The following is a 23963-nucleotide window of genomic DNA, read 5'->3' on the forward strand; positions in this document are numbered from 1 at the left end:
TAAAATATAAAAAATATCTTCCTTTATCTATTTTTGCTAATCACTAAAAGTAAATTACCCAGCCAGGCATGGTGGTGCACACCTGTAATCCCAGAGATTTGGGAGGCTAAGACAGGAGGATCACAATTTCAAGGCCAGCCTGGGCAAAGGGCAAGACCCTATCTCCAAACAAATACAGCTTGTTTATGGTAAAGAGCACTGTTGTACAGGGGATTCCCTGTACAAAATTAAAAAAAAAAAAAAAAAAGGTTATGAATGTCCTGACATATTCAGCAGATTTCAGCATGTGTCTCCTGAAAATTATTTTCCAATAAAACCATAGTATATAAATAATCCCAAGGAATTTAAATGGACATGATACTCTGTAATATACGAGCCATAGTCAGATTCTCCAGTGGTTCCGGTGTTGTCCTATAATTTATAGCTTTGTTTATTTGTTGGAAATAGTGCTGAAGCATTGGTTAATTGCACTGGTCAGGGGTTTGTTGTAGAGCAGGTATTGGAAGAATGCTAGTATTTCCTGGGTTTAGTTTTTGGCCTAAGGTTAAAGGGGACTTGTAGGTATGAGAAAGGCTGGATTCTCTCCAGGCAGGTGAGCCAAACCAGCAGGCTCTGACCTCAATTTTGACTTCAAACAGATCCAGACCAAGACTGTGGCCCAATGTGTGGAGTTCTACTACACCTACAAGAAGCAGGTGAAAATTGGCCGCAACGGGACTCTCACCTTTGGGGACGTGGATACAAGCGATGAGAGGTCGGCCCAGGAAGAGGTTGAAGTGGATATTAAGGTGACTCCTTTCCCAGCCTTGGCTGCCTAGAGCCTGACTGGGTCTGGGACCAGGGCTGAACTGGGAGTTTGAGGTCAAGCTCTCTAGGGAGAGAGTAAAGGATGGACAGAGGAAAAAGTAGGGTCCCTGACATCCCCCAGGAGCTAATGTCCCAAGCCCTGGACCTTATGGTTCTCCTCTCTAGACTGCTGAGGTCATAGTAATAACACATGGTGTCAATATGGAACACTGAATTTTCCCATGATATTTGCACCAACAACACTTACTGTCTCCACATAGCAGACCTCCTACAGTGTTTCCCAAAGTTGAGTCATTCTTGCACCCCCTTTATGATTTCTGCTCTATCTGCATCCTACTATGTGTCACCATTGCTATTTTTGTCATGTCCACATACTACTTGTGCTGTTAGTTAATGTTTTCTTTGATTCAACTAATTTTTTACTCAAATAAAAGGGAAGCTTTATATCACAATCATAAATAGAAAACTAGTACCATTTCCCATAAATGAAAGGTACTGGTAAAAATAAACATATATGAAAATCAAATACTTACTGAATTCTAGCTAGATGCTGTGTTTCCTGCCAGGGTTCTGAGACCGAGGCCTGAACTCTCTGAATGAGATTATCAAGTCCATAGAGAAGTGTAAAAATGACACATTAACACCAACTGGAGACTTTGTCCTTGACTTAACCAGGATTGAAAGAGAACTGAAAAGGGAATGTTATTTAATTTTGTGTCCATGTATCCACCTGACATCATCTTGGGGTTACAAGTCCACACGTGGTGACATGCTGTTCTAAGACCAGGTCCCCACTTTGCAGATGGAAAGGGAGTGGAGATATAGAAAATGTTACAAAGATAGTTTGGAATTGGAGCTCAAGGCTCCTGCCTGGCTCACCAGACCATTGAGTCTAAGGATGTGTCTTCTGGGTGTCTGTTCAGGAGGCCAGATGGCTTGTGGGTACTGGCATGCTCCCTCCCGGCCTCCTGCTCAATCTCAAGTGTTCAGTTTCACCCTGAGGGCTCCCAGGTATCAAGATTCCCTTCTGTCCCCAAGCAGACTAGTCACAGGAAAGCTGTGACCTGTGACAGTCCTAGCACAGGGCTAGGCCTGGCCAACAGGACAAGTGGGGACTCGCAATTCAGTGCACTATGGCAGTGTAATTGAGCTCATTCTTGTCCTCCTTAGACTTCCCAGAAATTCCCAAGGGTGCTTCCTCCCAGAAGAGAGTCCCCAAGTGAAGACAGGCTGGAGCCCAAGAGGGAGGTGAAGGAGCCCAGGAAGGAGGGGGAGGAAGAGGTACCAGAGATCCAGGAAAAGGGGGAGCAGGAAGAGGGGCGAGAGCGCAGCCGGCGGGCAGCAGCTGTCAAAGCCACGCAGACACTACAGGCCAATGAGGCGGTAAGTGTGACCTCCACAGCCACTCCCTGAGCCCAAGGCCAGGGGGGCTGGAGCTGGGCCTGGGGGTGTGGGAAGGAGGGCCGAGCAGGAATGCAATGGTAATCCTCAGCATCATAATAACAGCCAGTGTGAATCACTTTGTGCTGTCATTTTATTTAATTCTTAAAACCCTGCATGGTGGGGAATATTATTAATCCTGTTTTACAGATGAGGAAGTTGAGATCCAAGAGAATACAGCTAGTAGGTGGCTGGTCTCTGTTCTGCTGTTTATTTTTACATTATGCTGAGATTTGGGGAAACAGGCTTTGGGTAAACCCTGTAAGTTTGTGGGACACTGAGGAAGCATTCATGAGCTGTAGCTCAGTCAGAGATCCCCCAAGAGAGCTCCCGCCTGACAAACATGTCTGCCAGCCCTTCTCTGGTGTTCTCTGCAAAGTGCTTTTATTTCCATTGTCTTACTAATATCTCACAATAATCCCCATAAAGCCTTGAGCCCCACCCTGCAGACAGGGAAGTCAAATTCAGAGATCCAAGTGACTTGCCTGAGGTCACATTCCAGATCCTTGAACTTCTAGTGCAGTGCTCTGCCCTCCATATCTCAAGCCTAGAGCAAGACATGGCCAGAGCTGCCCTTGTTGAGAAAGCTCTCCGGAGAAGGGAGAGGGGTGGGGATCTGTTTGTACACCTCTGCATACAGGACACCCATCAACTAAACGCGGCTGTTTGCTCCATTATGAGCTTGCCTCTTCCTGCACCAGGAACTGTGCTGTCTATGCTCTAGAGTTCTACTGACTTTGTGAATACTGTCCTTTGAGGGTCCACCCGGGCACATATTGTCACTTCTGATGCCTATTTGGGGCTACCCACCCGGGACCCAGAGCAGCAGCACCTTCTCCAGGTCTGCACCACATGTCCTGTGCTGACACCTGTCTTCCCCTTTGTTCTTCCCCTCCTTGTGTTGTTTGCCATGACCTACCTGTTGTCCTCAGCCAGCAAGCTACACACTGTCCCTTCCATTAGCCCAGGCGCTCTCTGAAGGCAGGGACTCCTGTCAATCTCTAGGTCCCCAGCACCTGGCACATCATCTGAGCCTGAGTCTCTTTTATGGCATGAAGGCATGAGTGAACTAAATGACAGAAACTATGAACACAAGCTTCATTAATTGAGATACCAAGATCCCCAGTCAGAAGCATCAAGAAGTTTTTACCAACTGAGGGCTTGCTTCCACAAAGGCTGCTGGAATTACGGTGCCAGCAACTTTGTAAATGATAGAGCTAGAGGCCACCCAAGACCCAGTGGGCTCCTGGAGAGATAGTAAGGTCCCTGTCACTGGAGGGATTCAAGTAGGTGCTAGGTGACAATTTGGCAGGAGTATATGACCTTTAAGGGCCTCTGTTCCCTGAGATACCAGAATTATGGATCTATGCTTCCCCCGAATCACTCAACTCCTTGATTTCTCTCCAGGCCAATGACATTCTTATTCTCCGAAGCCACGAGTCCAATGCCCCTGAGTCGGCCGGTGGCCAGGCTTCAGAGAAGCCACGGGAGGGACCAGGGAAGTCACGAAGGGCACTGTCTTTTTCGGAGAGGAAGAAAAAAACAGAGACATTTAATAAGACTCAAAATCAGGAGAACACTTTCCCTTGTAAAAAATGTGGCAGGTAAGATGGCCAGGGGGGCGGGGGGGGGGGGACCGGGTGACGATCCGAGGGGGCGGGGCGGAAGTGGATTAGGGGAAGCGTCTGGGAGCCTTGCTTGTCTTCTGATTGGCTCAGCGAGTTTCCAGGGCAGTGACGTCACCGAGCAGCTTTGGGGGCGGGGAAGCTACTGAAGAGCGGTTCCGCCAAGAGTGGCGTCAGGGGCTGGGACTACACCGGCCCGAGTCCGGGAGGCGGGAGCGCAACAGCCCTCTCCCCAGGGTTCGGGGGAGGGACCGTCCCCTTACCTGAGCCCTTCCGCTCCGCAGGGTGTTTTACAAGGTGAAGAGCCGCAGCGCGCACATGAAGAGCCACGCGGAGCAGGAGAAGAAGGCTGCGGCGCTGAGGCTGAGGGAGAAGGAGGCCGCCGCTGCCGCTGCTGCCGCCGCCGCTGCCACCGCCCCGCACCCGCAGGCGCTGCGAGAAGAGAGCGGTGCGGGCGAGAAGGGCTGAGCGCGGGCGAGAAGGGCTGAGCGGCCACCGGCCCCTCTCCCAAGGCCCGGGCAGGGAGCGAGGACCGGGTCATGTGGCCTTGTATCAACAAAACAAATAAGACAGTGAAATAAATGGCTCTTTCTTTATAAAGGCCCCAGAAGCAGTGGTAAGGGCTGCAGGATCCAGTTCTCTTTGCATTCAGTCTGTCGGAAGTTGTCCTTCTGCTTTCCAGGTTCCTGGAACTGTGAGAGTCCTGGTCCCCTGGGGGCGGGGCGCGGCAGCCCCCCAGCTGCCTCTCAGATCTCTGCTGCCTCTTTGCTGCTGCACAGCCTCTTCCCTCCTCTTGGCCTCCCCCCTTCTCGGTCTCCTGGAAGCCACTGTGGAGCCAAGCACAAGCTCACCCCCATTGCAGCATTATTCCCCTCCCCAGAGGTTCTGGAAGGTTGCCTTGCCTCAAGCCCAGATAATGGGACTTACTGGGAGGAAGTGTGGTAGCCTGGCACCTGTACTGTCCTTGCACAGCCGTGCCCAGGCCTGAGCTGCTCCAGTGACCCTGTCTTCAGGCTACCTCCTTCCCAGAGCGAAGCTGCCGACAGGTACTGTCCCTCTGCTGCTTGCTAGCAGCCCTGCTGGGTCTGCAAAGTTTTCTCAAACATTTGGGAAAGGAGCCAGTGTTCCCTTCCTCTGCTCTCTGCCTGAACTGACTAGAGGCTGGGAGGTGCAGGGCGAGGCCCCAGGGGGCTTCTGACAAGCCTGGCTCTTCCTGCTTTTCTCCTTTTTGCCAAATACTTTGGGGCTCTGGAGGCTGCTGAGGGAGCTTAGCCTCAGGCAGGTCCTGGTGAGGCCCAGCCTGTTCCTCCTTGGTGCCAGCTCCCTGCTTGCCTCTCTCCTGCCCTCAGCAGTTGCCACCTAACCCCACTGCACCCCACCCAGTGTTGATCTCCATAGCCCGGCCCTCAGTCCTGCACTCTGGAGATTTCTGGATCCTTCCCTGGGGGGGGAGGTCTCCTAACTAGATTGAACAGGAGCCTTCATTGGGAGCTATTTATTTATTCTTAATATTTAATTTTTGACATCCTCTCAGGGACCAGGGGCCTCATGCATTCCAGAGGCCCAAGTGCATTTATCCCAAAACATGGCACCTTCTTGACATCCCCATCTCCACCCCAAGGCCCTAGGGTTCCTCATTTTGTTGCTTTGGTAGCTCTTGCCAAAAGGAATGATAGTAGCATTGAGAAAGGGTGGAAAAGAGGAGGGTGCCTCGGAAGCCACACAGAAACTAGGAGGAGTGAGGGAGATCAAAGGCAGTTCTTGTTGCTGACCCTTCTGTACTTTGAAATTGCCCGAGGGAGCTGGCAGAAGGTCACAATTCTAGTATTGTTTACCAGGCCTGGATTCTGGCTTGAAGAAGCCATATTTGGCATGGAATCACTGAAGTGAAAAGACCAGAAGGTTCTGGAGGCCCAGTCACTTGCCATTCCCATAGGGGGCCTAAGTTAATTTTCTGATCTCATTACCCAACTTTAATTGTGCAAAAGAAATTCCAAATGAATGTGTATAAGACAGATCAACATACTAGGGAGGATCCAAAAAGGATTTATTCTGAGATTCTTCAGGAGATAGGCTAAAGTCATTATTCCAGTAACTGTGAATGAAAGAGGGTTTTAACTATGCTATCAGGTATTTTTCATATTCATTTGTACTTTAATATGGTTCTATAGAACCCCAGCTATGGGAGTAAGATTCCTGGACAACTACCTAGATCTCCAGCTTCCTTATTAGTTTACTAAAAGTCCCAAGATGGCAAAATCTGGTGTACCCTCTAGAAGCAGGAGGGAAGCAAATTAAGGCTCTCTTCTAAATCACTTTTATAATGAGTGCCTTCACAGCTTAGCCCCAAAGTGCTACCTATGTTTCCCATGGTTTGTTCTCTTTAAACCATACTTGGTTTCAGGCCCCTTTATGAACACGTGATAACAGAAACCTTCAGTCACGTGAGACTTATGTTCAGTGGTAACATCTAGTTCTTGGAAATCTCTTTGAATAAGAAAGTGATTCTATTCTAAGCTCACAGAAATGAGACCAGGCAAATGTAGCCAGGGAAAATCAAGATGGTATCTCTTGGTATTAATCAGATCAGAGTCCCTACTTTAGGAGGGCATATGCTTCAGTATACATTTGTATCTAGAATGCAGTGTGAAAATTGAAATGTTTAGAGGGCAGATGCAGTTGTGGTGAGTGACCTGTCAATAAAATAGGTGCAAGCATAGAAGCTGGCATAGATATGTATACCCTTAATGGTGCTTTCTCCCTGTGAACGTGTTAGGCTTGTCTTTTGTTGCTGTTTTTCCCTCCTATTCAGAGCTCTGCTTTAAGAAGTTAAGTGACAAACACCTTCAGCTTTATAAATGTCCCCCCATACCATCTGTCCATATCCATCTCCCGGCTTCCATCAGCATTCAGCTAAGGGTGTGAAACTGACCTAGTGCCTGTGTTCCAGACCATTTCTGAGGTCTCTTACCCATCCAAGGAGACAGTGCCATCGTTACTGTCCTCCATGCCTTCAGCAGCCCCTCTCACAGCTAAGGTACACACCCACCCCTCTGCCACCCAACCTCCACCCCTCTGCCACCCAACCTCTACCCCTGGCACAGAGGTCTTGTGCTGCTTATGTTTAAAGGGATTGCCTATATTTAAATGCCTCAGTGACCTAACCTCTTTCTTCTCATGTGCCAGATGTTAAGATGAAGGAGGAATACAACACATATTCAAGCCTCAGCTGTTTCAATGTTTTCAATGGGGCTCACTTTTCTGGGATGTTATTTATTACCAGACTGGCAAGCCTAACTCCTTAGGTTTACAGGAAGTATGCATATTTTTATAAAACATTTGTGTCCACCCCATATTTGGCTGTGTTAATATTTGCCTCTAACAATTTGCAGCTAATTTACCTTTTTCCTCATTTGTCTCTAAACTGAAGGCCTTGTTGGAGGGGACAGAGCACAGGAACAGCCTTGACAGTTTGTAATTATTGTAAAAAAATTTTAGTAGCATATAAATAAGTATATTCCTTTTATTTTGAAACAAAAATGATCAGACACTGCCTTTTGTGTGTTTGCTGCCTGTGGCACCCTTTTTTAAAAAGACTGTTACATATTAAAATAGTGTACATATATATATATAAATATTACCTCTTTTGCTGTACAGTTGTGATAGACCAGACTGAAGATTTTATTTTTTGTGTGCTTTTTATAAAAAATTAATACACTAAAGAGAATCTTGCTGATGTGATTGTAATGTACCTATGTAACTTATTTACTTTTGAATGTTCTTCTGTATCTTTAAACCTTTTATTAAATAAGGTTTTAAAAATTCAGAGTTGAATGCTGTTTTTTTTAGGGGGATTTTCACCATCTGGGGTTGATGTAAGTAGGCTTGTTTTGTTTGAAGGGAGATTACTTGACATTTTTGAGCCATAAAGATTCTGTTTTACCAGCTTATTGTCAAAAAGGCCAGAATAGTAGACATAACACACTGTTTGCCTGGCTACCGTGCAAGATGATAGCTGAATAGATCGATCTTTTTATATAAATTTAGACAAGAAGCCTTAAGTTAATGTTTTGTACACCAACATAAAGATGGCATACTATGACGTTTTCGTTTCATTGGGATTAAACGAATATAAAGGATACAGACTGTTGCTAGCGGGTACCTGGAAGCTGGGGTGTTGAAGAGTATTTTTGTATACATCAAGCAGCGTGCCTAGGATGAATGAGTAACCTGAGGAGAAAAGTCCACCGTGATGCATGCATTTTTAACATTAGCATCGACATCCACTCCAGAATTATCATTTTTTAAACATGGTGCTTAGCAGTATTTGTTTACTGTAAAAAGAATCTGGAAAATATGAAAAAAGGAAATGCGCCATCAGAGAAAAGAATGCTGGAGCCCCTAGCTGGCACCATAGTAACCGTTCGACCTGCCGGAGCGCTCGGGTCTCGGGTGGTCTGGGACACCGTTGCCATGGCTACACTGGCGCGAGCGCCGCCGCGGGGGCGGTAGGGGCGGAGTGCAGAGTGTTAGCTGGCGGGCCCCGCCTTTCACTGCGGCAGTAACGTCGTGGCAGGTTGTTGAGAAGGACGCGCCATCTCCCGCGCTGCGCCAGAGCCGCTGCAGCTGCTGTGGCCCGGGCGCTGGGCCACCTCTGCCCGCCCTCGCCTCCGCTGCCTCCAGTCCTTTTTCTCTGTTGTTCCCGCGCCTTTGCTGCTTCGGTCCCCAGTCCTCGCTGCCCGTAAGGGTCCCCGCACCAGCGAAGCCGCCACTCGCCGGCTGACCCGGCTGCCGTCGCGGATTGTCTCTCCCTCGGTCCGCCGAGGACCCGCTCCTGGTCCACCTGAAGGCCAGGCTTCGACCGCGAACGTCCGATTGACTTCGGGAGCACCTTTGAGCGCCCAGCCGCCGCGGCTGCAGGAGGAGCGGCCACGCCCCGCGAGCACACTCGGCGATCCCCGGCCCTGAGGCTCGTGCCTTCGCCTCCCGCCCTTCTCGCCTTCTGCACTGCAACGACGCGACGCCCCGGCTGCAGGCTGCGAACCCCAACCCGAGACGCAAGATGGCGACCGCCGCGTGACTGAGCTTCCTGAGACCCAGCTGCGCGGACCCGCCGGCTAACTGACTTTGGGGGCAGGAAAGGGGCGAGACCAGAACTTTGGTGTCATTTGTTAATTGTGATTGCGTGAAGCTTGTCGCCCTCTGTCCTGCTTGGAGGGTGTGTCGCATTGTTCTAAATCGCAGAGTACGGTGAGCCAGTCTAATCCATATTTGTATAATTGGCGCCCTTGATAGTTGGGGAAATGGCAATGACACTGTTGGAAGACTGGTGCAGGGGGATGGATGTGAACTCCCAGAGAGCTCTGCTGGTCTGGGGGATCCCAGTAAACTGTGATGAGGCTGAAATCGAAGAGACCCTCCAGGCTGCGATGCCTCAGGTACCCTATCGAGTACTTGGGAGAATGTTCTGGAGGGAAGAAAATGCGAAAGCAGCCTTGTTAGAGCTCACTGGGGCGGTAGATTACGCCGCGATCCCCAGGGAGATGCCAGGTAAAGGAGGAGTTTGGAAAGTGGTCTTTAAGCCCCCCACTTCCGATGCTGAGTTTTTAGAAAGGTTGCACCTCTTTCTAGCTAGAGAGGGGTGGACCGTGCAAGATGTTGCCCGTGTCCTTGGGTTTCAGAACCCTGTTCCCGCCCCAGGTCCAGAAATGCCAGCAGAGATGCTCAACTACATTTTGGATAATGTTATTCAGCCTCTTGTTGAGTCCATATGGTACAAGAAGCTGACTCTGTTCTCGGGGAGGGACATCCCTGGCCCTGGAGAGGAAACCTTTGATCCGTGGCTGGAGCACACAAATGAGGTCATAGAAGAGTGGCAGGTGTCTGATGTAGAAAAGAGGCGGCGGTTGATGGAGAGTCTGAGAGGCCCCGCCGCTGATGTTATTCGCATCCTCAAGACCAACAACCCTGCCATAACCACCGCGGAATGCCTGAAGGCGCTTGAGCAGGTGTTTGGGAGCGTGGAGAGCTCTAGGGATGCGCAGGTCAGGTTTCTGAACACTTACCAGAACCCAGGAGAAAAGTTATCTGCTTATGTCATTCGTTTGGAGCCTTTGCTGCAGAAGGTGGTGGAGAAGGGGGCCATTGATAAAGATAACGTGAACCAGGCCCGCCTGGAGCAGGTCATTGCTGGGGCCAACCACAGCGGAGCCATCCGGAGGCAGCTGTGGCTGACGGGGGCTGCGGAAGGGCCGGCCCCTAACCTTTTCCAGTTGCTGGTGCAGATCCGCGAGGAGGAGGCCAAGGAGGAAGAGGAGGAGGCTGAGGCCGCTCTACTGCAGTTAGGCCTGGAGGGGCACTTCTAAGTATCAGGAGAGAGGGTTTTAGTGCAGACCTAGATCACAGCTGCTTTCGTTATACCTGTGCGGTCTTCAGGCGTGTCTCTTGAGTAGTGAAGACTTAGCCTTTTATTTTGTTTTTTTTCCCCCCCGGGGTGGGTGGGACAGGGCGGGGGAGTCAGGCCCGCATACCCCTGTAACATCCGTAAAATTGTGCAAGCGAGCACTGTAAGCTGCAGCAATGATACAAGTGGGTCATGCTGGCTAAAACGCCAGAGAAAGGCTTGGACGCAATGATTGGTGCAAGCTGTCATCGTGGCATCATCGTCCTTCGTGAAAAAAAGTGAACCTGTGACACTTCCTATTGAGATAAATGTGAAATTGCATGTTGAGATGTTTAGTGCAGGGCCTGGCTCACGGGAAGTGTTCAGTAAAAATGTGAACTGTTATATTTGTTACTAATATCGTGACTAGTTTGTGTTTACTGTAAATTGCTCCTGATTTATATTAATGGAACTAAATGAGAATTTATTAGTTGCTATTGCTCAGCTTTACAATGCAGATTTATTTCTCATCTTTTGGCATCGATTTAACTGAAAAGTATTATGAGACTACAAAATGGGGTGTATATACTGCAGTTATGGAGCTATGTAAATCAATTTTTCACAGGATGAGATAAATCCCATGGGGAGGTTGGTATGAGTAACCCATTCCTCCACTTCTGGTCTTTGTTACGAAATAATTCTTGTTCATGCTGATTCTAAGTGTTCAGAATTTGAAGTTATCAAATAGACGTATACAAATAAAAATAATTTAAAAGTTCTATGGACTTGTCATTTTTTTGACAGGTATAAAAATTTTCAGTGTAACTAAGGTCTCTATATTTTTTCCTTAAGAAGACTTTCCCCTGTCAGAAGTATCTATCTAAATTACTATGTGACCTTAAATAGCATGGTTTTACATTTTTCTTCAAGGCACATGTTAGAAGATTAACAGTTATATGTATTAATACAGAATTCTAGGAAATTCTGAAATGAGATTTATAGGAGGTTATCTGGTAATGTTTTTTTCCTCCCTTTTAAAGTCACTTTGCAGTTAAAATTGCTTAACTGAAGAATAACTTATAATTAAGTCATCATTCGGTGGAAAGTTAATTTTTACAGCAGCCATTTCATATCTAGAAGATATAAAAGTTGAAAGGCTTAAAAACATATTTGGCTGTAGAGATTGAGTGACTGAAGGTAAAAATACAAATAAAAATACAAGTAAAAATACAAATGTTAAGTGTTCTTTTGGGGTTTCTCTTAATAAGATTTTAAAATTATAGCTGACTCACATGTGCATATGTTTGTGCATATGTTCATATGGCATGGGGTTTATAAAGAGTAATATATTTTTCTAGATTTGTCTATAGACTTGTACCTTTATGTCCCACAACATAATGGTTCCTCTGTGTCATTCCTCCCCTTACAAACATCACCCTTTTTATGTCCTTATCCCCCTCAACAGATATGCATGTCTTCACTTCCCCTGACAATCACTTGCCATGTCTCCCTCCCCCCCCACACACCTACCAGACTCAATTTCCCCTAACATCCTGGGCATCACATTTCATTCACACTCCGGACTCCTGCTCAGTACTCAGTCATTATGTAGTTCTTCCACAAGAATACTACGCCAGCTTTCCATCCCCCAGCACACATTTCATTTCACACACTTTATACACACAACTTTTTACCATGTGCCAACCAGCCATGTTCCCAATCTGTACACACGTACATATTACATTTTTTAAAAGTAAAGGGAGGTTTTTCATTTTTCACCCCATATGTTAGGAGCATTCTATGCTTGTATGTACATTTGGGTTATATACTATTGCTCCGTTTTTTTGTTGTTATTTGGTTGTTTTTTTTTTTTTTAGTGCTGGGGTTCAAACCCAAGGCCTTACACATTCTAGGCAATTGCAAGTGTACAACCAGCCCTGTGTCTTTTTACAGCTGCAGAATCAATTACATCCTAGGAGGTAAGGTCTCCTTTTATTTAATCATATGTAACAATTGTTTGTGTCTACATGTGCACATGTACATATTTATTGCAATATATAAAAATAAAATGATGTCAGGATCCTAGATGCCCATCTTTTGTTCTTAAAAAACGACCAGAAATAACTGAGCTGTTTATGCTATGAACTGTAGGCTCAGAAAATTTTAAGAAGGGATAGCAGCAAGAAACATCCTCATTACTTTGGATTAGACAGAGGGAGTGAAAGGAGGGGGAGGGGGCCTGGGTAGGAATGATAGAATGAATCGCACATTATTACCCTATGCATATATGATTACATGACTGCGTAACTCTACTTCATGTACAACCAGAAGAATGATAAATTATACTCCAATTATGTATGGTGTGCAAAATGTGTTGTCATGTATAGCTATTTAGAACAAATTAGAAATTTAAAAATCTTGCATAATCAAAGAACTATGGAATAAGAGGTAGAGACTGTGCCACAGTCTATTCTATGACCAAAATTATATTTTGCCTGATAGCAAAGAATATATGCTGACAAAATGAGTAATGTTACTGATGTTGCTAGTTGTCCTTGCATCTCATCTTGAGCTTTACTTTGTGCACTTCTGGAAGTAAGGCAAGGGCAGGAGTGGTCAATTGCAGTAGTAATTTGCTCTCCCAGGAAGCACTCTTTCCAGGAGCCAAAAAATTTGAAATGATTAAAGATTTATTAACCTGGGAAAGGAGGTTATCACTGGTACTAAATGACCAGAAAAAAGTTAGGCATGAAGAAATGAGACAGTCACTCTTTCTCTTTCCATTTTCCTCCTTTTGTGCTGCTTCCTGTTCCGCCCACCCATCCACCCAATCCATAGCTGCATGGACTATGTCATCCAAAATCTGAATTTCTTCAGAAATGAGTATCATGAGAAGTTTACAACAGTTGCTCTAATTAGCTAAAACTAATGATCACATAACAAAGACACTATTTATAAAATAACACAATTTATTACTATTTTGAAACAAGTCTCACAAAATAACATTCAGAAACTCAATATTTCTAAATAATTTAACACAATAAGTTTAGTCATAAAGTCATGCTACAAAACTCCCATGTATAAAAGATTATTACTGGAGTATTAATAGATGTCAAAATGTTCAGAATGGAGTGGCTTCTAGAAGCCAAAGACTGGAATGACGCTCACACTCATAACACATAACCTGGGAGAAGTAGCTAGCTATAAGTAGATTCTCTTCAGCTTCAAATTCACCAGTCTTTTGATAGGAGTGATCCCTTGAGGCAGTAGCACCTCATAACAACTTTGCCACAACTTCATTTAGTCAACATCTAAATTAATTTTTAAAAACTAGATGTGGGAAAGATAACTCACAAAGTTTCTATCTGAGCAGAATTACTTGACACATCCTCAGAGGGATGATCTCAGATGTAGCAGACACGGAAGATGACCCAAGCATGGAAACTGGGAAATCCTGACTGATTACACTGACAGACAGCAGTTGCTCATGTGGGCTTAGAATGAGCAAGGGTGAGGTTTGATTCTCTTAACTCTATGTACAGGTTAGGTATTTATCCACCTGCCCTTTGGAAGTACTTTCCACTAACATCCAGTTCATAATTTTAAAGTGCAAATCTATTGAAAAATAGTTTACTCTCTCCCACCCCCAAGTTAAATTTGCTAGATCATAATTTGGTTGGTTCCCTCTAACCTGCCCAATATGGGATATTAGCTAGAATCCAATTGTGGACTTCAAGTGTTGAGTGAAGTTTTACCAATTTGTCTTAGAAGAAGATTAAGACTCAGTCTAGTTCTTCCTTTCAGTGTCCTTCCTTTACAGTCACTGATTAACAAGTAGGTAGGAATAGAGATATAGATATTTCTAAAAGTTCAGTGTTTTTAAACATATAATTCTTAATTTTTAAAAAATTTCACCTATTTTATAATTTTACAAAAAGAAAGCAGTAAGACATGCTGGAGTAAAGACAAAGGAATGTGGTCACATTAGCTATGTCTGAAGCAGCACCAACTCTGCTATACTGAATCTTGTTTCATTATTTACAGACACATTAAACAGCCCAAATAAAGAAAGTGTGTGCCAAATTCAAAGGAATGAATTTCTGGTAAGGGATAACTAGCAGTTTAGCAGTTTTCTCCTTTTACCAATACTTAACAATGTATAAGGTCTTAATGACCGCAGTCAGAGAGGCACTAACTACTCATGATCAATGCTTTGACACTTCTCCCCAGTTTTTAAAAGCAATTGATTGAATACAACCGTCTGAGCTGGCCCTATGCTTTTCCATTTAGTTCTAAGACAAACCCAGGTAGAAGATTCCAACTCTATTTACATATTACCAACTCTGAGAATCAAACAACACTCAAGATTCATTTCTCATGCCTCCTATGCTTTCAGACCACTGGCAAAAAGTTTCAGAAGTACTCATTCAAGTGGAAATTCCCACTCAAGAACCACATTTAAGTGTCTTCTACAACCTTTTCACGTGGAATGGATCCAGTAAACATACGAAGTTATTGACCAGTTATCATGAGCAGGCAGACATTCTTCTGGTCACACTCAAAATCAATGTTTATACAACCTAATTTTCATGATAAATTTTACGTAATATTTTTTCTGTATTTAATGATGGTCATAGTCTGCAAAAATTTGTGCATTAGACAATGATTATATATTTTCTAAAGTATATGCAAAATATTAAACTTTAGAGACAAGTTGGATTCTGTTGATAGTAACAGAGAGGTAGGTTAATAATCACTGTCCTTAATAAGCAAGGATGCTAAGAAATAAAAGCTGAAACCCTGTTGAAAAAAGATAAGCTGAACCTTCCAGTCCTGAGTTTCTAATACTATGTGAAACTTATGAGAATGAGCATTACAAAAATGGAAAACATTACTGGCCATTTCCCTCCCACTCATGATTATTAAAAACAGCACATTCTCTCATATAACAATTCCAGTGGCACATGGCCTTAGAATGAAAAATAAATGGACCCGGGACAAAAGGAACCAGAGCAAAAAGCACTGGTTTTTAATCACAGGAGAATGTCTTCCTACTTTTTGACCAAGGGCCAGATAGCAAAGTCTGGTGACATCTTTTGTTGTCACAACTGGGAAGGGGGAGCTACTGGCATCTATCCGGGCCAGGGATGCTGAATATCTTCATAATATACAGGATGGCCACCCACAACAATTAATTATATAGGCCAAAATGGAAATAGAGGCAAGCCTGCGAACCTCTGGTTTAAAGGAAGAAACTCCTATGAACAGAATATATTATGTTTCAAGATCTGACAAGGGGTAATCATAAGCTTAGAATTAGGGAAGGTAGAAACGTTGAATTCCTTGATAGACTAAAATAAAATTCACTGTGAAAAATTAAAATACTGGACTATTCCAGAGCTCTACCATCATTTAAAGAAATTTAAATGATTCACCAATGGAGAAGCACAGATATCATCTGTTCCAACTAGGTCAAATATCTAAGAGGCATAAATCAAAGGCATTTAATATCAACTAAATGTGCATCAGTAAGGGTTGATTTAAGGAATGATTTGAGAGAATATCCTGAACCTTCATACATCCAAACTTCCATTTTCTAATTGCATGAATTCTGGCTTTAATTCCAGGGAAAGGGATGCACAAAGGTCATTGAAAGACTTGAGTAGAACTGAATATGAATTTTGTGTGAAATGGATAAAGCACCTTGCGTTTCTATGATATCTACCAGTGATTGAAAGATGAGGAGATTAAGAGAAAATTAATTCTGTATTACATAATTCAGAAAAACCAAACACTAAAACTGTAAGCCATTGCATAAATTCAATACAAAGTCATCCATTTTCTATTATGTTCACTTTTGTAGTAACTTTAGAAAATATACCCATATATAGCAACATGGCTTCCAGATTGCCTACTGAATGAAGTGCAAACTACAAATGAAGAAGATGGTTTTCCCTCTCAGCTTAAGGGCTTTAAACATCACCAAGGAGAATGAAGGTTCATTAAACATCACCAAGGAGAATGAAGGTTCAATGTGTCTGGTTCATAAAAGGAATGCCAAAGGCTTTGTATGTATAAGCCAGTCAGGGTAAAGGTTTCTTCCAAAAAAAATTGAAAGGAAGAGCTAAAAGGAGCTAAAAAAGTGTTAGACTAAGTATTCTTGTTTGAATTTAGAGTTGATTGTCAAAGCAGTGGTCCCTTTTGATCAGACTGATTCTTAAAGAACCAAGTAATTCCTACTTAAATTGTAGCAGTATATTTCTGAAACCTAGGACTACTTATTCAATCACTTTTAAAAAAAAAGTGCCTCCCCTCTTTCGCTGTGATTTCATGTAAATAAAATCACACAAGTAGATGGGGAAACAAGAATTAACAGTCTCTGGTTGAGAGACTTTAGGCACAATTTGGCAGGGGGCCCCTGACTTCTTTTCTGTAATTTATTAGTGATTCAGTCATGGCCTGCTATGGACTTCCTCTGGTTACTGATAATGTCTTGCATTTTCCAGAAAAAAAAATTTTTCTTGAATGACAACTCCTAATTTCTGCATCTAACTATTGCTTTGCAGTTTTGAGGTTAAGTCATCCACAATGCTTCATATAGAAGGCAATCCTCAAACATACTGCTATTTGCCTGGGATCCCATACTGAAACATCTCTTCTCTTTTCCCTCTACAATCACTTACATAATACACTCTACAAGCTGTTTAACCTAGAACTTCTCAAAAAATATATTTGGAATACTAAGCTTCATTTTATTGAGAAATATCAAATTCAATATTTAAGTCTGTACCCTTCTAACCATAACAATGGGGTCATTAGACCAAATAATTGGGACAAATTTTGATGTATATCAATGGCCTATATTTAGGCTAGGACTACTGACCACTGCTTTAAACACATAAAGAACTATAAACCAAAAAGTATGCTTAAGGCCAGGCCTACCTGAGTAACATGGCCACGTTTCTGGTCAAAGAAGTGATCATGAGAGTCATTTTAACCACTGACCTTGATCACAGAATGACTGATTGTACACAGTGACTCAAGTGGTCATGTATATAAAGACAACCTAAATTCCAGTTGACAAAGTACACATTTTTGGAAAAGCAAGTAAGTAAATATAACATGAGCTAGAAGGCCTCCAAGATATTAATCTTCCCTTTTTCACCATAGTGTTTCCAACTGGGACTTTGGAGTCTTGGTACCAGGGCTGTGCTGCAGTTCTGAGAGGAACTCTTCCCGTCTCCATGCTGCCTTCTAAACCAAAGGCATGATACGTTCATGTTGTAAGGAGATGGACCTTCTACAGATTCAAAAGTGTATCTTTTAAAATGCCCAGTCTAATAGTAAACTAATTGAATAAAGAACATTTGTTCCTTTGCTATTAAAAATGACTGGTCTACAAATATCAGTAGATGGGGCCACGTAACATATAATTGGGACTGAAGACAAAGATGGAAAATTTGTAATTTTGAAAACAAGAACTAGACTAAATAAAGTTGGTGTCACGGTTTGGGGAAGCAACACCAAATAGGTTTTTAAAAGGATGGAGGGAAGAGATTTGTTTTATCTTAGGAACTTTTTGCCCCACACAGAATCTTTAAAATAGACAATTATACAAAACTTATCTATTGTTCTCATTACATTTAAATAAGTTAACACAATGTGGAAAATATGGCATTAATTTTCTTCTTCCTCATCCCCTTTAATTACTGGAGTACCTAAAATGAAAAGAAAATTATTTCTGGTCATTTTCAACAGATTATTAATATTCTAAATGAAAATATTTTCCTAAGGAAGTCTGAGATGTTATGAAATGTGCCATAATAAAAATAATTTTATAAAATAATCTCTTAAGGCCTGGGTCTGAGGCTCGGTGGTAGAGTGCTCGCCTAGCATGCATGAAGCACCGGGCTTGATCCTCAGCACCACATAAAAATAAAATTGAGATATTGTGTCCACCTAAAACTAAAAAATAAATATTTTTAAAAAGATCACTTAAGTTTCAAATTCTCTAAAAAGGCTTTCAGAAGAATCCACAAGTGGATTAATATAAATACTTATGAATAGTTGGTACCCCAAATCCAGAGTTGCAAATAAAAATGACTACAAGTGTCTACAGAAAATAAAATAGCCCAGTCACTGAGCCGCCGCCCAGGACTCAGCAGCCTCCCCTGGAGCCCCCTCGCTTCCCGACGCCCCCCTCGCTCCCCTGCGAGAATCGTATGTCCGCTATCCAGAACCTCCACTCTTTCGACCCCTTTGCTGATGCAAGTAAGGGTGATGACCTGCTTCCTGCTGGCACTGAGGATTATATCCATATAAGAATTCAACAGAGAAACAGCAGGAAGACCCTTACTCTACTGTCCAAGGGATCACTCATGATTACGATAAAAAGAAACTAGTGAAGGCTTTTAAGAAGAAATTTGCCTGCAATGGTACTGTAATTGAGCATCCAGAACATAGAGAAGTAATTCAGCTACAGGGTGATCAGCGCAAGAACATATGCCAGTTCCTGGTAGAGATTGGACTGGCTAAGGATGATCAGCTGAAGGTTCATGGGTTTTAAGTGCTTGTGGCTCACTGAAGCTTAAGTGAGGATTTCCTTGCAATGAGTAGAATTTCCCTTCTGTCCCTTGTCACAAGTTTAAAAACCTCACAGCTTGTATAATGCAATCATTTGGGGTCCGCTTTTAACTTGGACTAGTGTTAAGTCCTTCATGCAATAAACTGAAAAGAGCCAAAAAAAAAAAAAAAAAGAAAAAAAGAAAATAAAGTAAGCCCTGCACACATTAACAATTTTCTATGTTAAGTACAAAGAAATATTTTTCATTTTCACAAAAAATATGTCCTCTGGTGCCAGAAATCTGAATTTTTTTTTGTGAACTTCTCCAATTATTAAAGATTGGAGATTAAAAAAAAAAAGAACAACAACAAAACTGAACCCCTGCAGAGGAAACAAAACATATCTGCAGGCCCTCAGTGGACCATCATATATACTTTGTCCAGCTTCTTTTGCTTAATGTTATATTTGAATGATTCGTCTATGTTGTATGAAGTTAGTTTACTCATTTTCATTGATGCTTAATATTCCCTTGTATATATATGCTATAATTTATTCTATTGTTGATGGATGAATGGGTTATTTCCAATTTATAGATATTAATAGTGCCTCTATGAACATTCTTTTTTTGTATGTGGTGCTGAGGATCGAACCCGGGCCGCACGCATGCCAGGCGAGCGCGCTACCGCTTGAGCCACATCCCCAGCCCTCTATGAACATTCTTATAATGACTTTTGGAAACATATCTTTTTCTTTGGAGTATATATCTAGGAGAGAAGCTGCTGGACCACAAAGGATGTATTTGTAGAGCTTTTGTAGATAATATCAGTTTTCCAAAGTTTCATTATCTAGCAGGGTATGAGCACTCTAGCTCTTCCATGTCCCCATTAGTATTTGGCATTGTCTGTCTTTTTAAGATTCCTCAGTTTTGCTTATAAGCAAGAGAAGAGTATCAAAAATAGGCAAATTAGTGACCACAGCCATTTCTGTTCTCTTCTACCCCTTGATTCAGGAAAGACCAAGATGGTTCTTCTGAAACTGTTCAGATTGGCCTAAGGTCATTATTTGGTCCCTAAAGTACAACATGACTTAGTTTATTCAGGGTCTACATGAGGGGTTCTGTTTCATTTTTAAGGGAAGGGGTTCATTTCCTTTGTGAAACTCTAAAGGAAGTAAAGACAAATGATTTCAAATGGTTTCTAGAGTCCAACCAAAGAATTTGTGTATGTGTGTGTGTGTGTGTATGAATGTGTGTTGGGGATCACGAACAAGAATGTGTACATGCTAAGTACACACTCTACCACTGAGCTTTTTCTTTTAAATTTCTTTTTAAATTTAATAATATTTATTCACACAAATATAGCATAAACAGAGTCATAAAACTAATTATTATACTCACCACCCAATTTAGGAAATAAAACATTACTAGTATCTTAGAAGTTTTTCAGCTTCTTTCTGATTATTCCTGTATCTCCCTATAAGAGGTAATCTATTACCTTTTATATTTTACCCCTAGGTATGTATCTAGATGGGAAAAAAGAACATTCTATATGGTTCTTTTTATATAAAACTCTAGAAAACATAAACTGATCTAAAGGGACATGAAGCAGGTCAGTGAGTGCCTTGGGAGGGGTGATGGTAAGGAGTAGGAGTGAAGGATTACAAAGAGGCACAAAGAAACTTTTGAGGCTAAGCCACGTGTTCATTATGTAAACTATCATGATGGTTCTATAGACGTATATACAAAAAACTTATCAAATTGTTTACTTTTCCTTGACTGTCTTTCTAGAGATTCTGAAGTGTCTTTCCACTGGGATGCAGCTCCATTTAAGAGCAACTGCTACAGTAAGCTGGGGTGAATAAAATGTTTGAGTACTGAGCATTAGATATATTAGATTAATATATTAGATATATTTGATATATTCATGGGGGGATGAAGACAAAATGGGATTGAAAGGATGGAACAGAGAAGTTGGGTGGTGAGGAGGTAAGAAGGGATAATGGATAATGAAGCCTGAAGCACAGACAACTAGGTCCTTTGTTTTGGTTGTGACTCTCAGGAAGCACATAGTAAAGACAAAGGCAAATATGCCTTTGACACATAATATGATAATGATGGTTAGCATCACCACCACCACCACTGTGTCTTGGATATTACCTATTCTTTTATTCTCAGTGTTTCCTTTTCATCCACATAACCAGACAGGCTAGTCAGCTCTGTGTATTACTGTTCATGGGGAGTATGGAGAGCAGAAAAAAATACTCTGGTTTTGTCTTTGAAAAGCCTCAGAAGACATTGAGAAGATATTATTTGTGAGAGGATACAGAATAATGTGGATAAGGAGCGGGATGATGATTTTTCCCAAACATCTGAGGATGGCAGAAGACAGGGAGGTCTTGAGGTTATGGAACCTTAGCAATCTTAGCTCTGCTTCCTAACAGCACCTCTGGGAGGAGATAAACCCAGAAGGGATTGTCTGTTTTATCTCAGGAGGTAATCCTATGGCCACAAAGATTTCATTCTCAAAAAGACACTTTCTTTTTATTTATTTATTTATTTTTAGTTGTAGTTGGACATTTATTTATTTTTATGTGGTGCTGAGGATCAAATGCCTCACACATGCTAGACAAGCGCTCTATCGCTGAGCCCTAAACCTAGCCCCCAAAAAGGCACTTTCTTTTTTTTTTTTAATATTTATTTTTTAGTTGTAATTGGACACAACACCTTTATTTATTTATTTTTATGTGATGCTGAGGATTGAACCCAGGGCCTTGCGCTTGCTAGGTGAGTGCTCTACCGCTAAGCCACAACCCCAGCCCAAAAAAGTCACTTTCTTAACCCAAGTGGAGCATAGATGAGGCAAGGAGCAGGCAGGATGAGTTCTGAAAGGGCCCTGGGAATGGGGACAATAGATACCTTGGTAGTAACCTTAGCGGACAGTTTACCTATGACCATGCTTCACATGACCTGTTTCTATAATGATGGCATAATTCTGAGACCTTAAGAATGACTGACAGACTAAATTTCTGAACAGTCTAGCTAAAGTGAATTGGGGAGGAGATGTTCAAAGTCAAAATGAAGTCCATATAAACTAAAATATTTCTCATATATTTGAATTTTGGCATTATTATATCTTTTAAAAGGGATAATACTAATAATTTTTGAATACTACTTTGTGCTAAGCACAAGTTAAAAATTGATTATTTAATTTAATCATCATTATAACACTGTGCTATATACTCTAAAATGATTACTAGTGGTATTATTACCATTCTCCAGTTTTTATATCATAAATGAACAAGGTTTAGTGAGATTCATTAATGAGTACAATGTCACAAAAGCTATTAAGTGGTGAAGCTTGGACTTGACCCAGTCAGTCAGGGGTATCTACTAATATTAACATGGATCTTAGAGACTAGAAACTAAAATTGGACAGTGGTGAGGGGGTAAGAGAGAACATTAAAGTTTTGACCCAACTATGAAAAATAGCTCAACTATTTATCATTTATGTCTAATCATTCCACAAAATAATACTTTTGTAACTTGAGAATAAGCTTAGCTTACTTATATGCTTTTAGTCTAAGGATGATTTCATACCATGTAAATATCCTAGGAGTTTTTCATCTCACCCTGACCTAAAACTGGACCACTAAATTTCATATGGACACAAAGTATTGAAGATTAGGGACGACCTTTCATTTTCTTTTTTGTGGTACTGGAGGGATTGAACTCAGGGGTGTTCTACCACTGAGCTACATCCTCAGCCCTTTTTGTTTTGAAGTAGGGTCTGACTAAATTGGCCAGGCTGGTCTCAAACTTTCGATCCCCTGCCTTAATCTCTTGACTAGCTTATAGGATTACAGGTGTGCACCATCAGGCCCGGCTGACAATCTATCATTTTCTTTAGTTTTCCTCCTTGTCATGGTCCCATACCAAAAATTCCATTTTTATACCTATAAAGCATTTCCAAGCCAGCCCAGGATCACTCACCATCCAGCTTTTTCAGTCTGGGCACTCTCTTGGTTGCCTCTTCAATCCAGTTGCCCTCAGCAGAATGCTTTTCTTCCAAGGGATTGCCTACAAACACCAGGTCTTCAAGGCAGGGCAGTTCCGCCAGCTTCACAAATTCAGCTACAAGTACAAAGCACACTTTCCTTATTAAAAGGGTTAAGTTTTACTGTTTTAATTTTGACGATTGAACTTCAAATCACTGCCAATTGGTGCGGCCAATATGGAAAGCAGTATGGAGATTCCTGGGAAAGCTGGGAATGGAACCACCATTTGACCCAGCTATTGCCCTTCTCGGACTATTCCCTGAAGACCTTAAAAGAGCGTACTACAGGGATACTGCCACATCGATGTTCATAGCAGCACAATTCACAATAGCTAGACTGTGGAACCAACCCCGATGCCCCTCAATAGATGAATGGATAAAAAAAAAAATGTGGCATTTATACACAATGGAGTACTACGCAGCACTAAAAAATGACAAAATCATGGAATTTGCAGGGAAATGGATGACATTAGAGCAGATTATGCTAAGTGAAGCTAGCCAATCCCTAAGAAACAAATGCCAAATGTCTTCTTTGATATAATGAGAGCAACCAAGAACAGAGCAGGGAGGAAGAGCACGATGAAAAAGATTAACATTAAATAGAGTCATGAGGTGGGAGGGAAAGGGAGAGAAAAGGGAAATTGCATGGAAGTGGAAGGAGACCCTCATTGATATACAAAATTACATATAAGAGAATTTGAGGGGGAAGGGAAAAAAATAAGGAGAGAAATGAATTACAGTAGAAGGGGTAGAGAGAGAAGATGGGAGGGGAGGGGAGGGGGGATAGTAGAGGATAGGAAAGGTAGCAGAATACAACAGTTACTATTATGGCATTATGCAAAAATGTGGATGTGTAACTGATGTGATTCTGCAATCTTTGTAATGTTTTGAATAACCAATAAAAAAAAAAAAAGAACTTCAAATCACTAACCCTCAATTTGTGACTATTCAGGACAGTCAGTTGTTTAAGATTGTGAAAAAGATTAGGGAAATTTTACTATAATGAAGTTATTCTCTGAGGACATTATGGGATGGAAAAGAAGAAGACCTTCTATCTTTAATGCTAGCCTAAGGGTGAGATAAGAAGAAGAGAT

The 23963-nt window shown here is 42.2% G+C and overlaps 3 protein-coding genes and 1 pseudogene across 5 annotated transcripts in view; 3 read left to right on the top strand and 1 right to left on the bottom strand.

The window, feature by feature from the left end:
- The window catches only part of Mideas (mitotic deacetylase associated SANT domain protein), a 68614-nt gene extending 60916 nt beyond the window's left edge, over positions 1 to 7698 (top strand). For 2 of the 3 annotated variants that reach the window (XM_076849893.2, XM_076849894.2), the window contains exons 10-13: positions 639 to 788; positions 1978 to 2190; positions 3655 to 3851; positions 4157 to 7698. In XM_076849893.2, the coding sequence (XP_076706008.2) occupies positions 639 to 788; positions 1978 to 2190; positions 3655 to 3851; positions 4157 to 4340 (744 nt within the window). In that variant the 3' untranslated portion in view covers positions 4341 to 7698. The remainder of the gene's footprint in view (positions 1 to 638; positions 789 to 1977; positions 2191 to 3654; positions 3852 to 4156) is intronic. The other variant, XM_076849895.2, reaches the window with a different exon arrangement.
- Positions 7699 to 9175: 1477 nt separating this feature from the next.
- Positions 9176 to 10237, top strand: Pnma1 (PNMA family member 1). The gene has a single exon (XM_076848106.2). It carries the CDS (start codon positions 9176 to 9178, stop codon positions 10235 to 10237), a length of 1062 nt encoding a protein of 353 aa, XP_076704221.1.
- Positions 10238 to 13205: 2968 nt separating this feature from the next.
- Positions 13206 to 23963, bottom strand: part of Dnal1 (dynein axonemal light chain 1) — a 38435-nt gene continuing 27677 nt past the window's right edge. Inside the window, exons 7-8 of the mRNA XM_076849899.2 lie at positions 22806 to 22946; positions 13206 to 17972 (exon numbers count right to left, since the gene is read on the bottom strand). Coding sequence (XP_076706014.1) covers positions 17932 to 17972; positions 22806 to 22946 — 182 coding nt within the window. The 3' untranslated portion in view covers positions 13206 to 17931. The remainder of the gene's footprint in view (positions 17973 to 22805; positions 22947 to 23963) is intronic.
- Positions 18477 to 18865, top strand: LOC143393691 (eukaryotic translation initiation factor 1 pseudogene; annotated as a pseudogene).

This window comes from Callospermophilus lateralis, chromosome 3 (assembly GCF_048772815.1).
Source record: "Callospermophilus lateralis isolate mCalLat2 chromosome 3, mCalLat2.hap1, whole genome shotgun sequence".
NCBI classification, from domain to species: Eukaryota; Metazoa; Chordata; class Mammalia; order Rodentia; family Sciuridae; genus Callospermophilus; species Callospermophilus lateralis.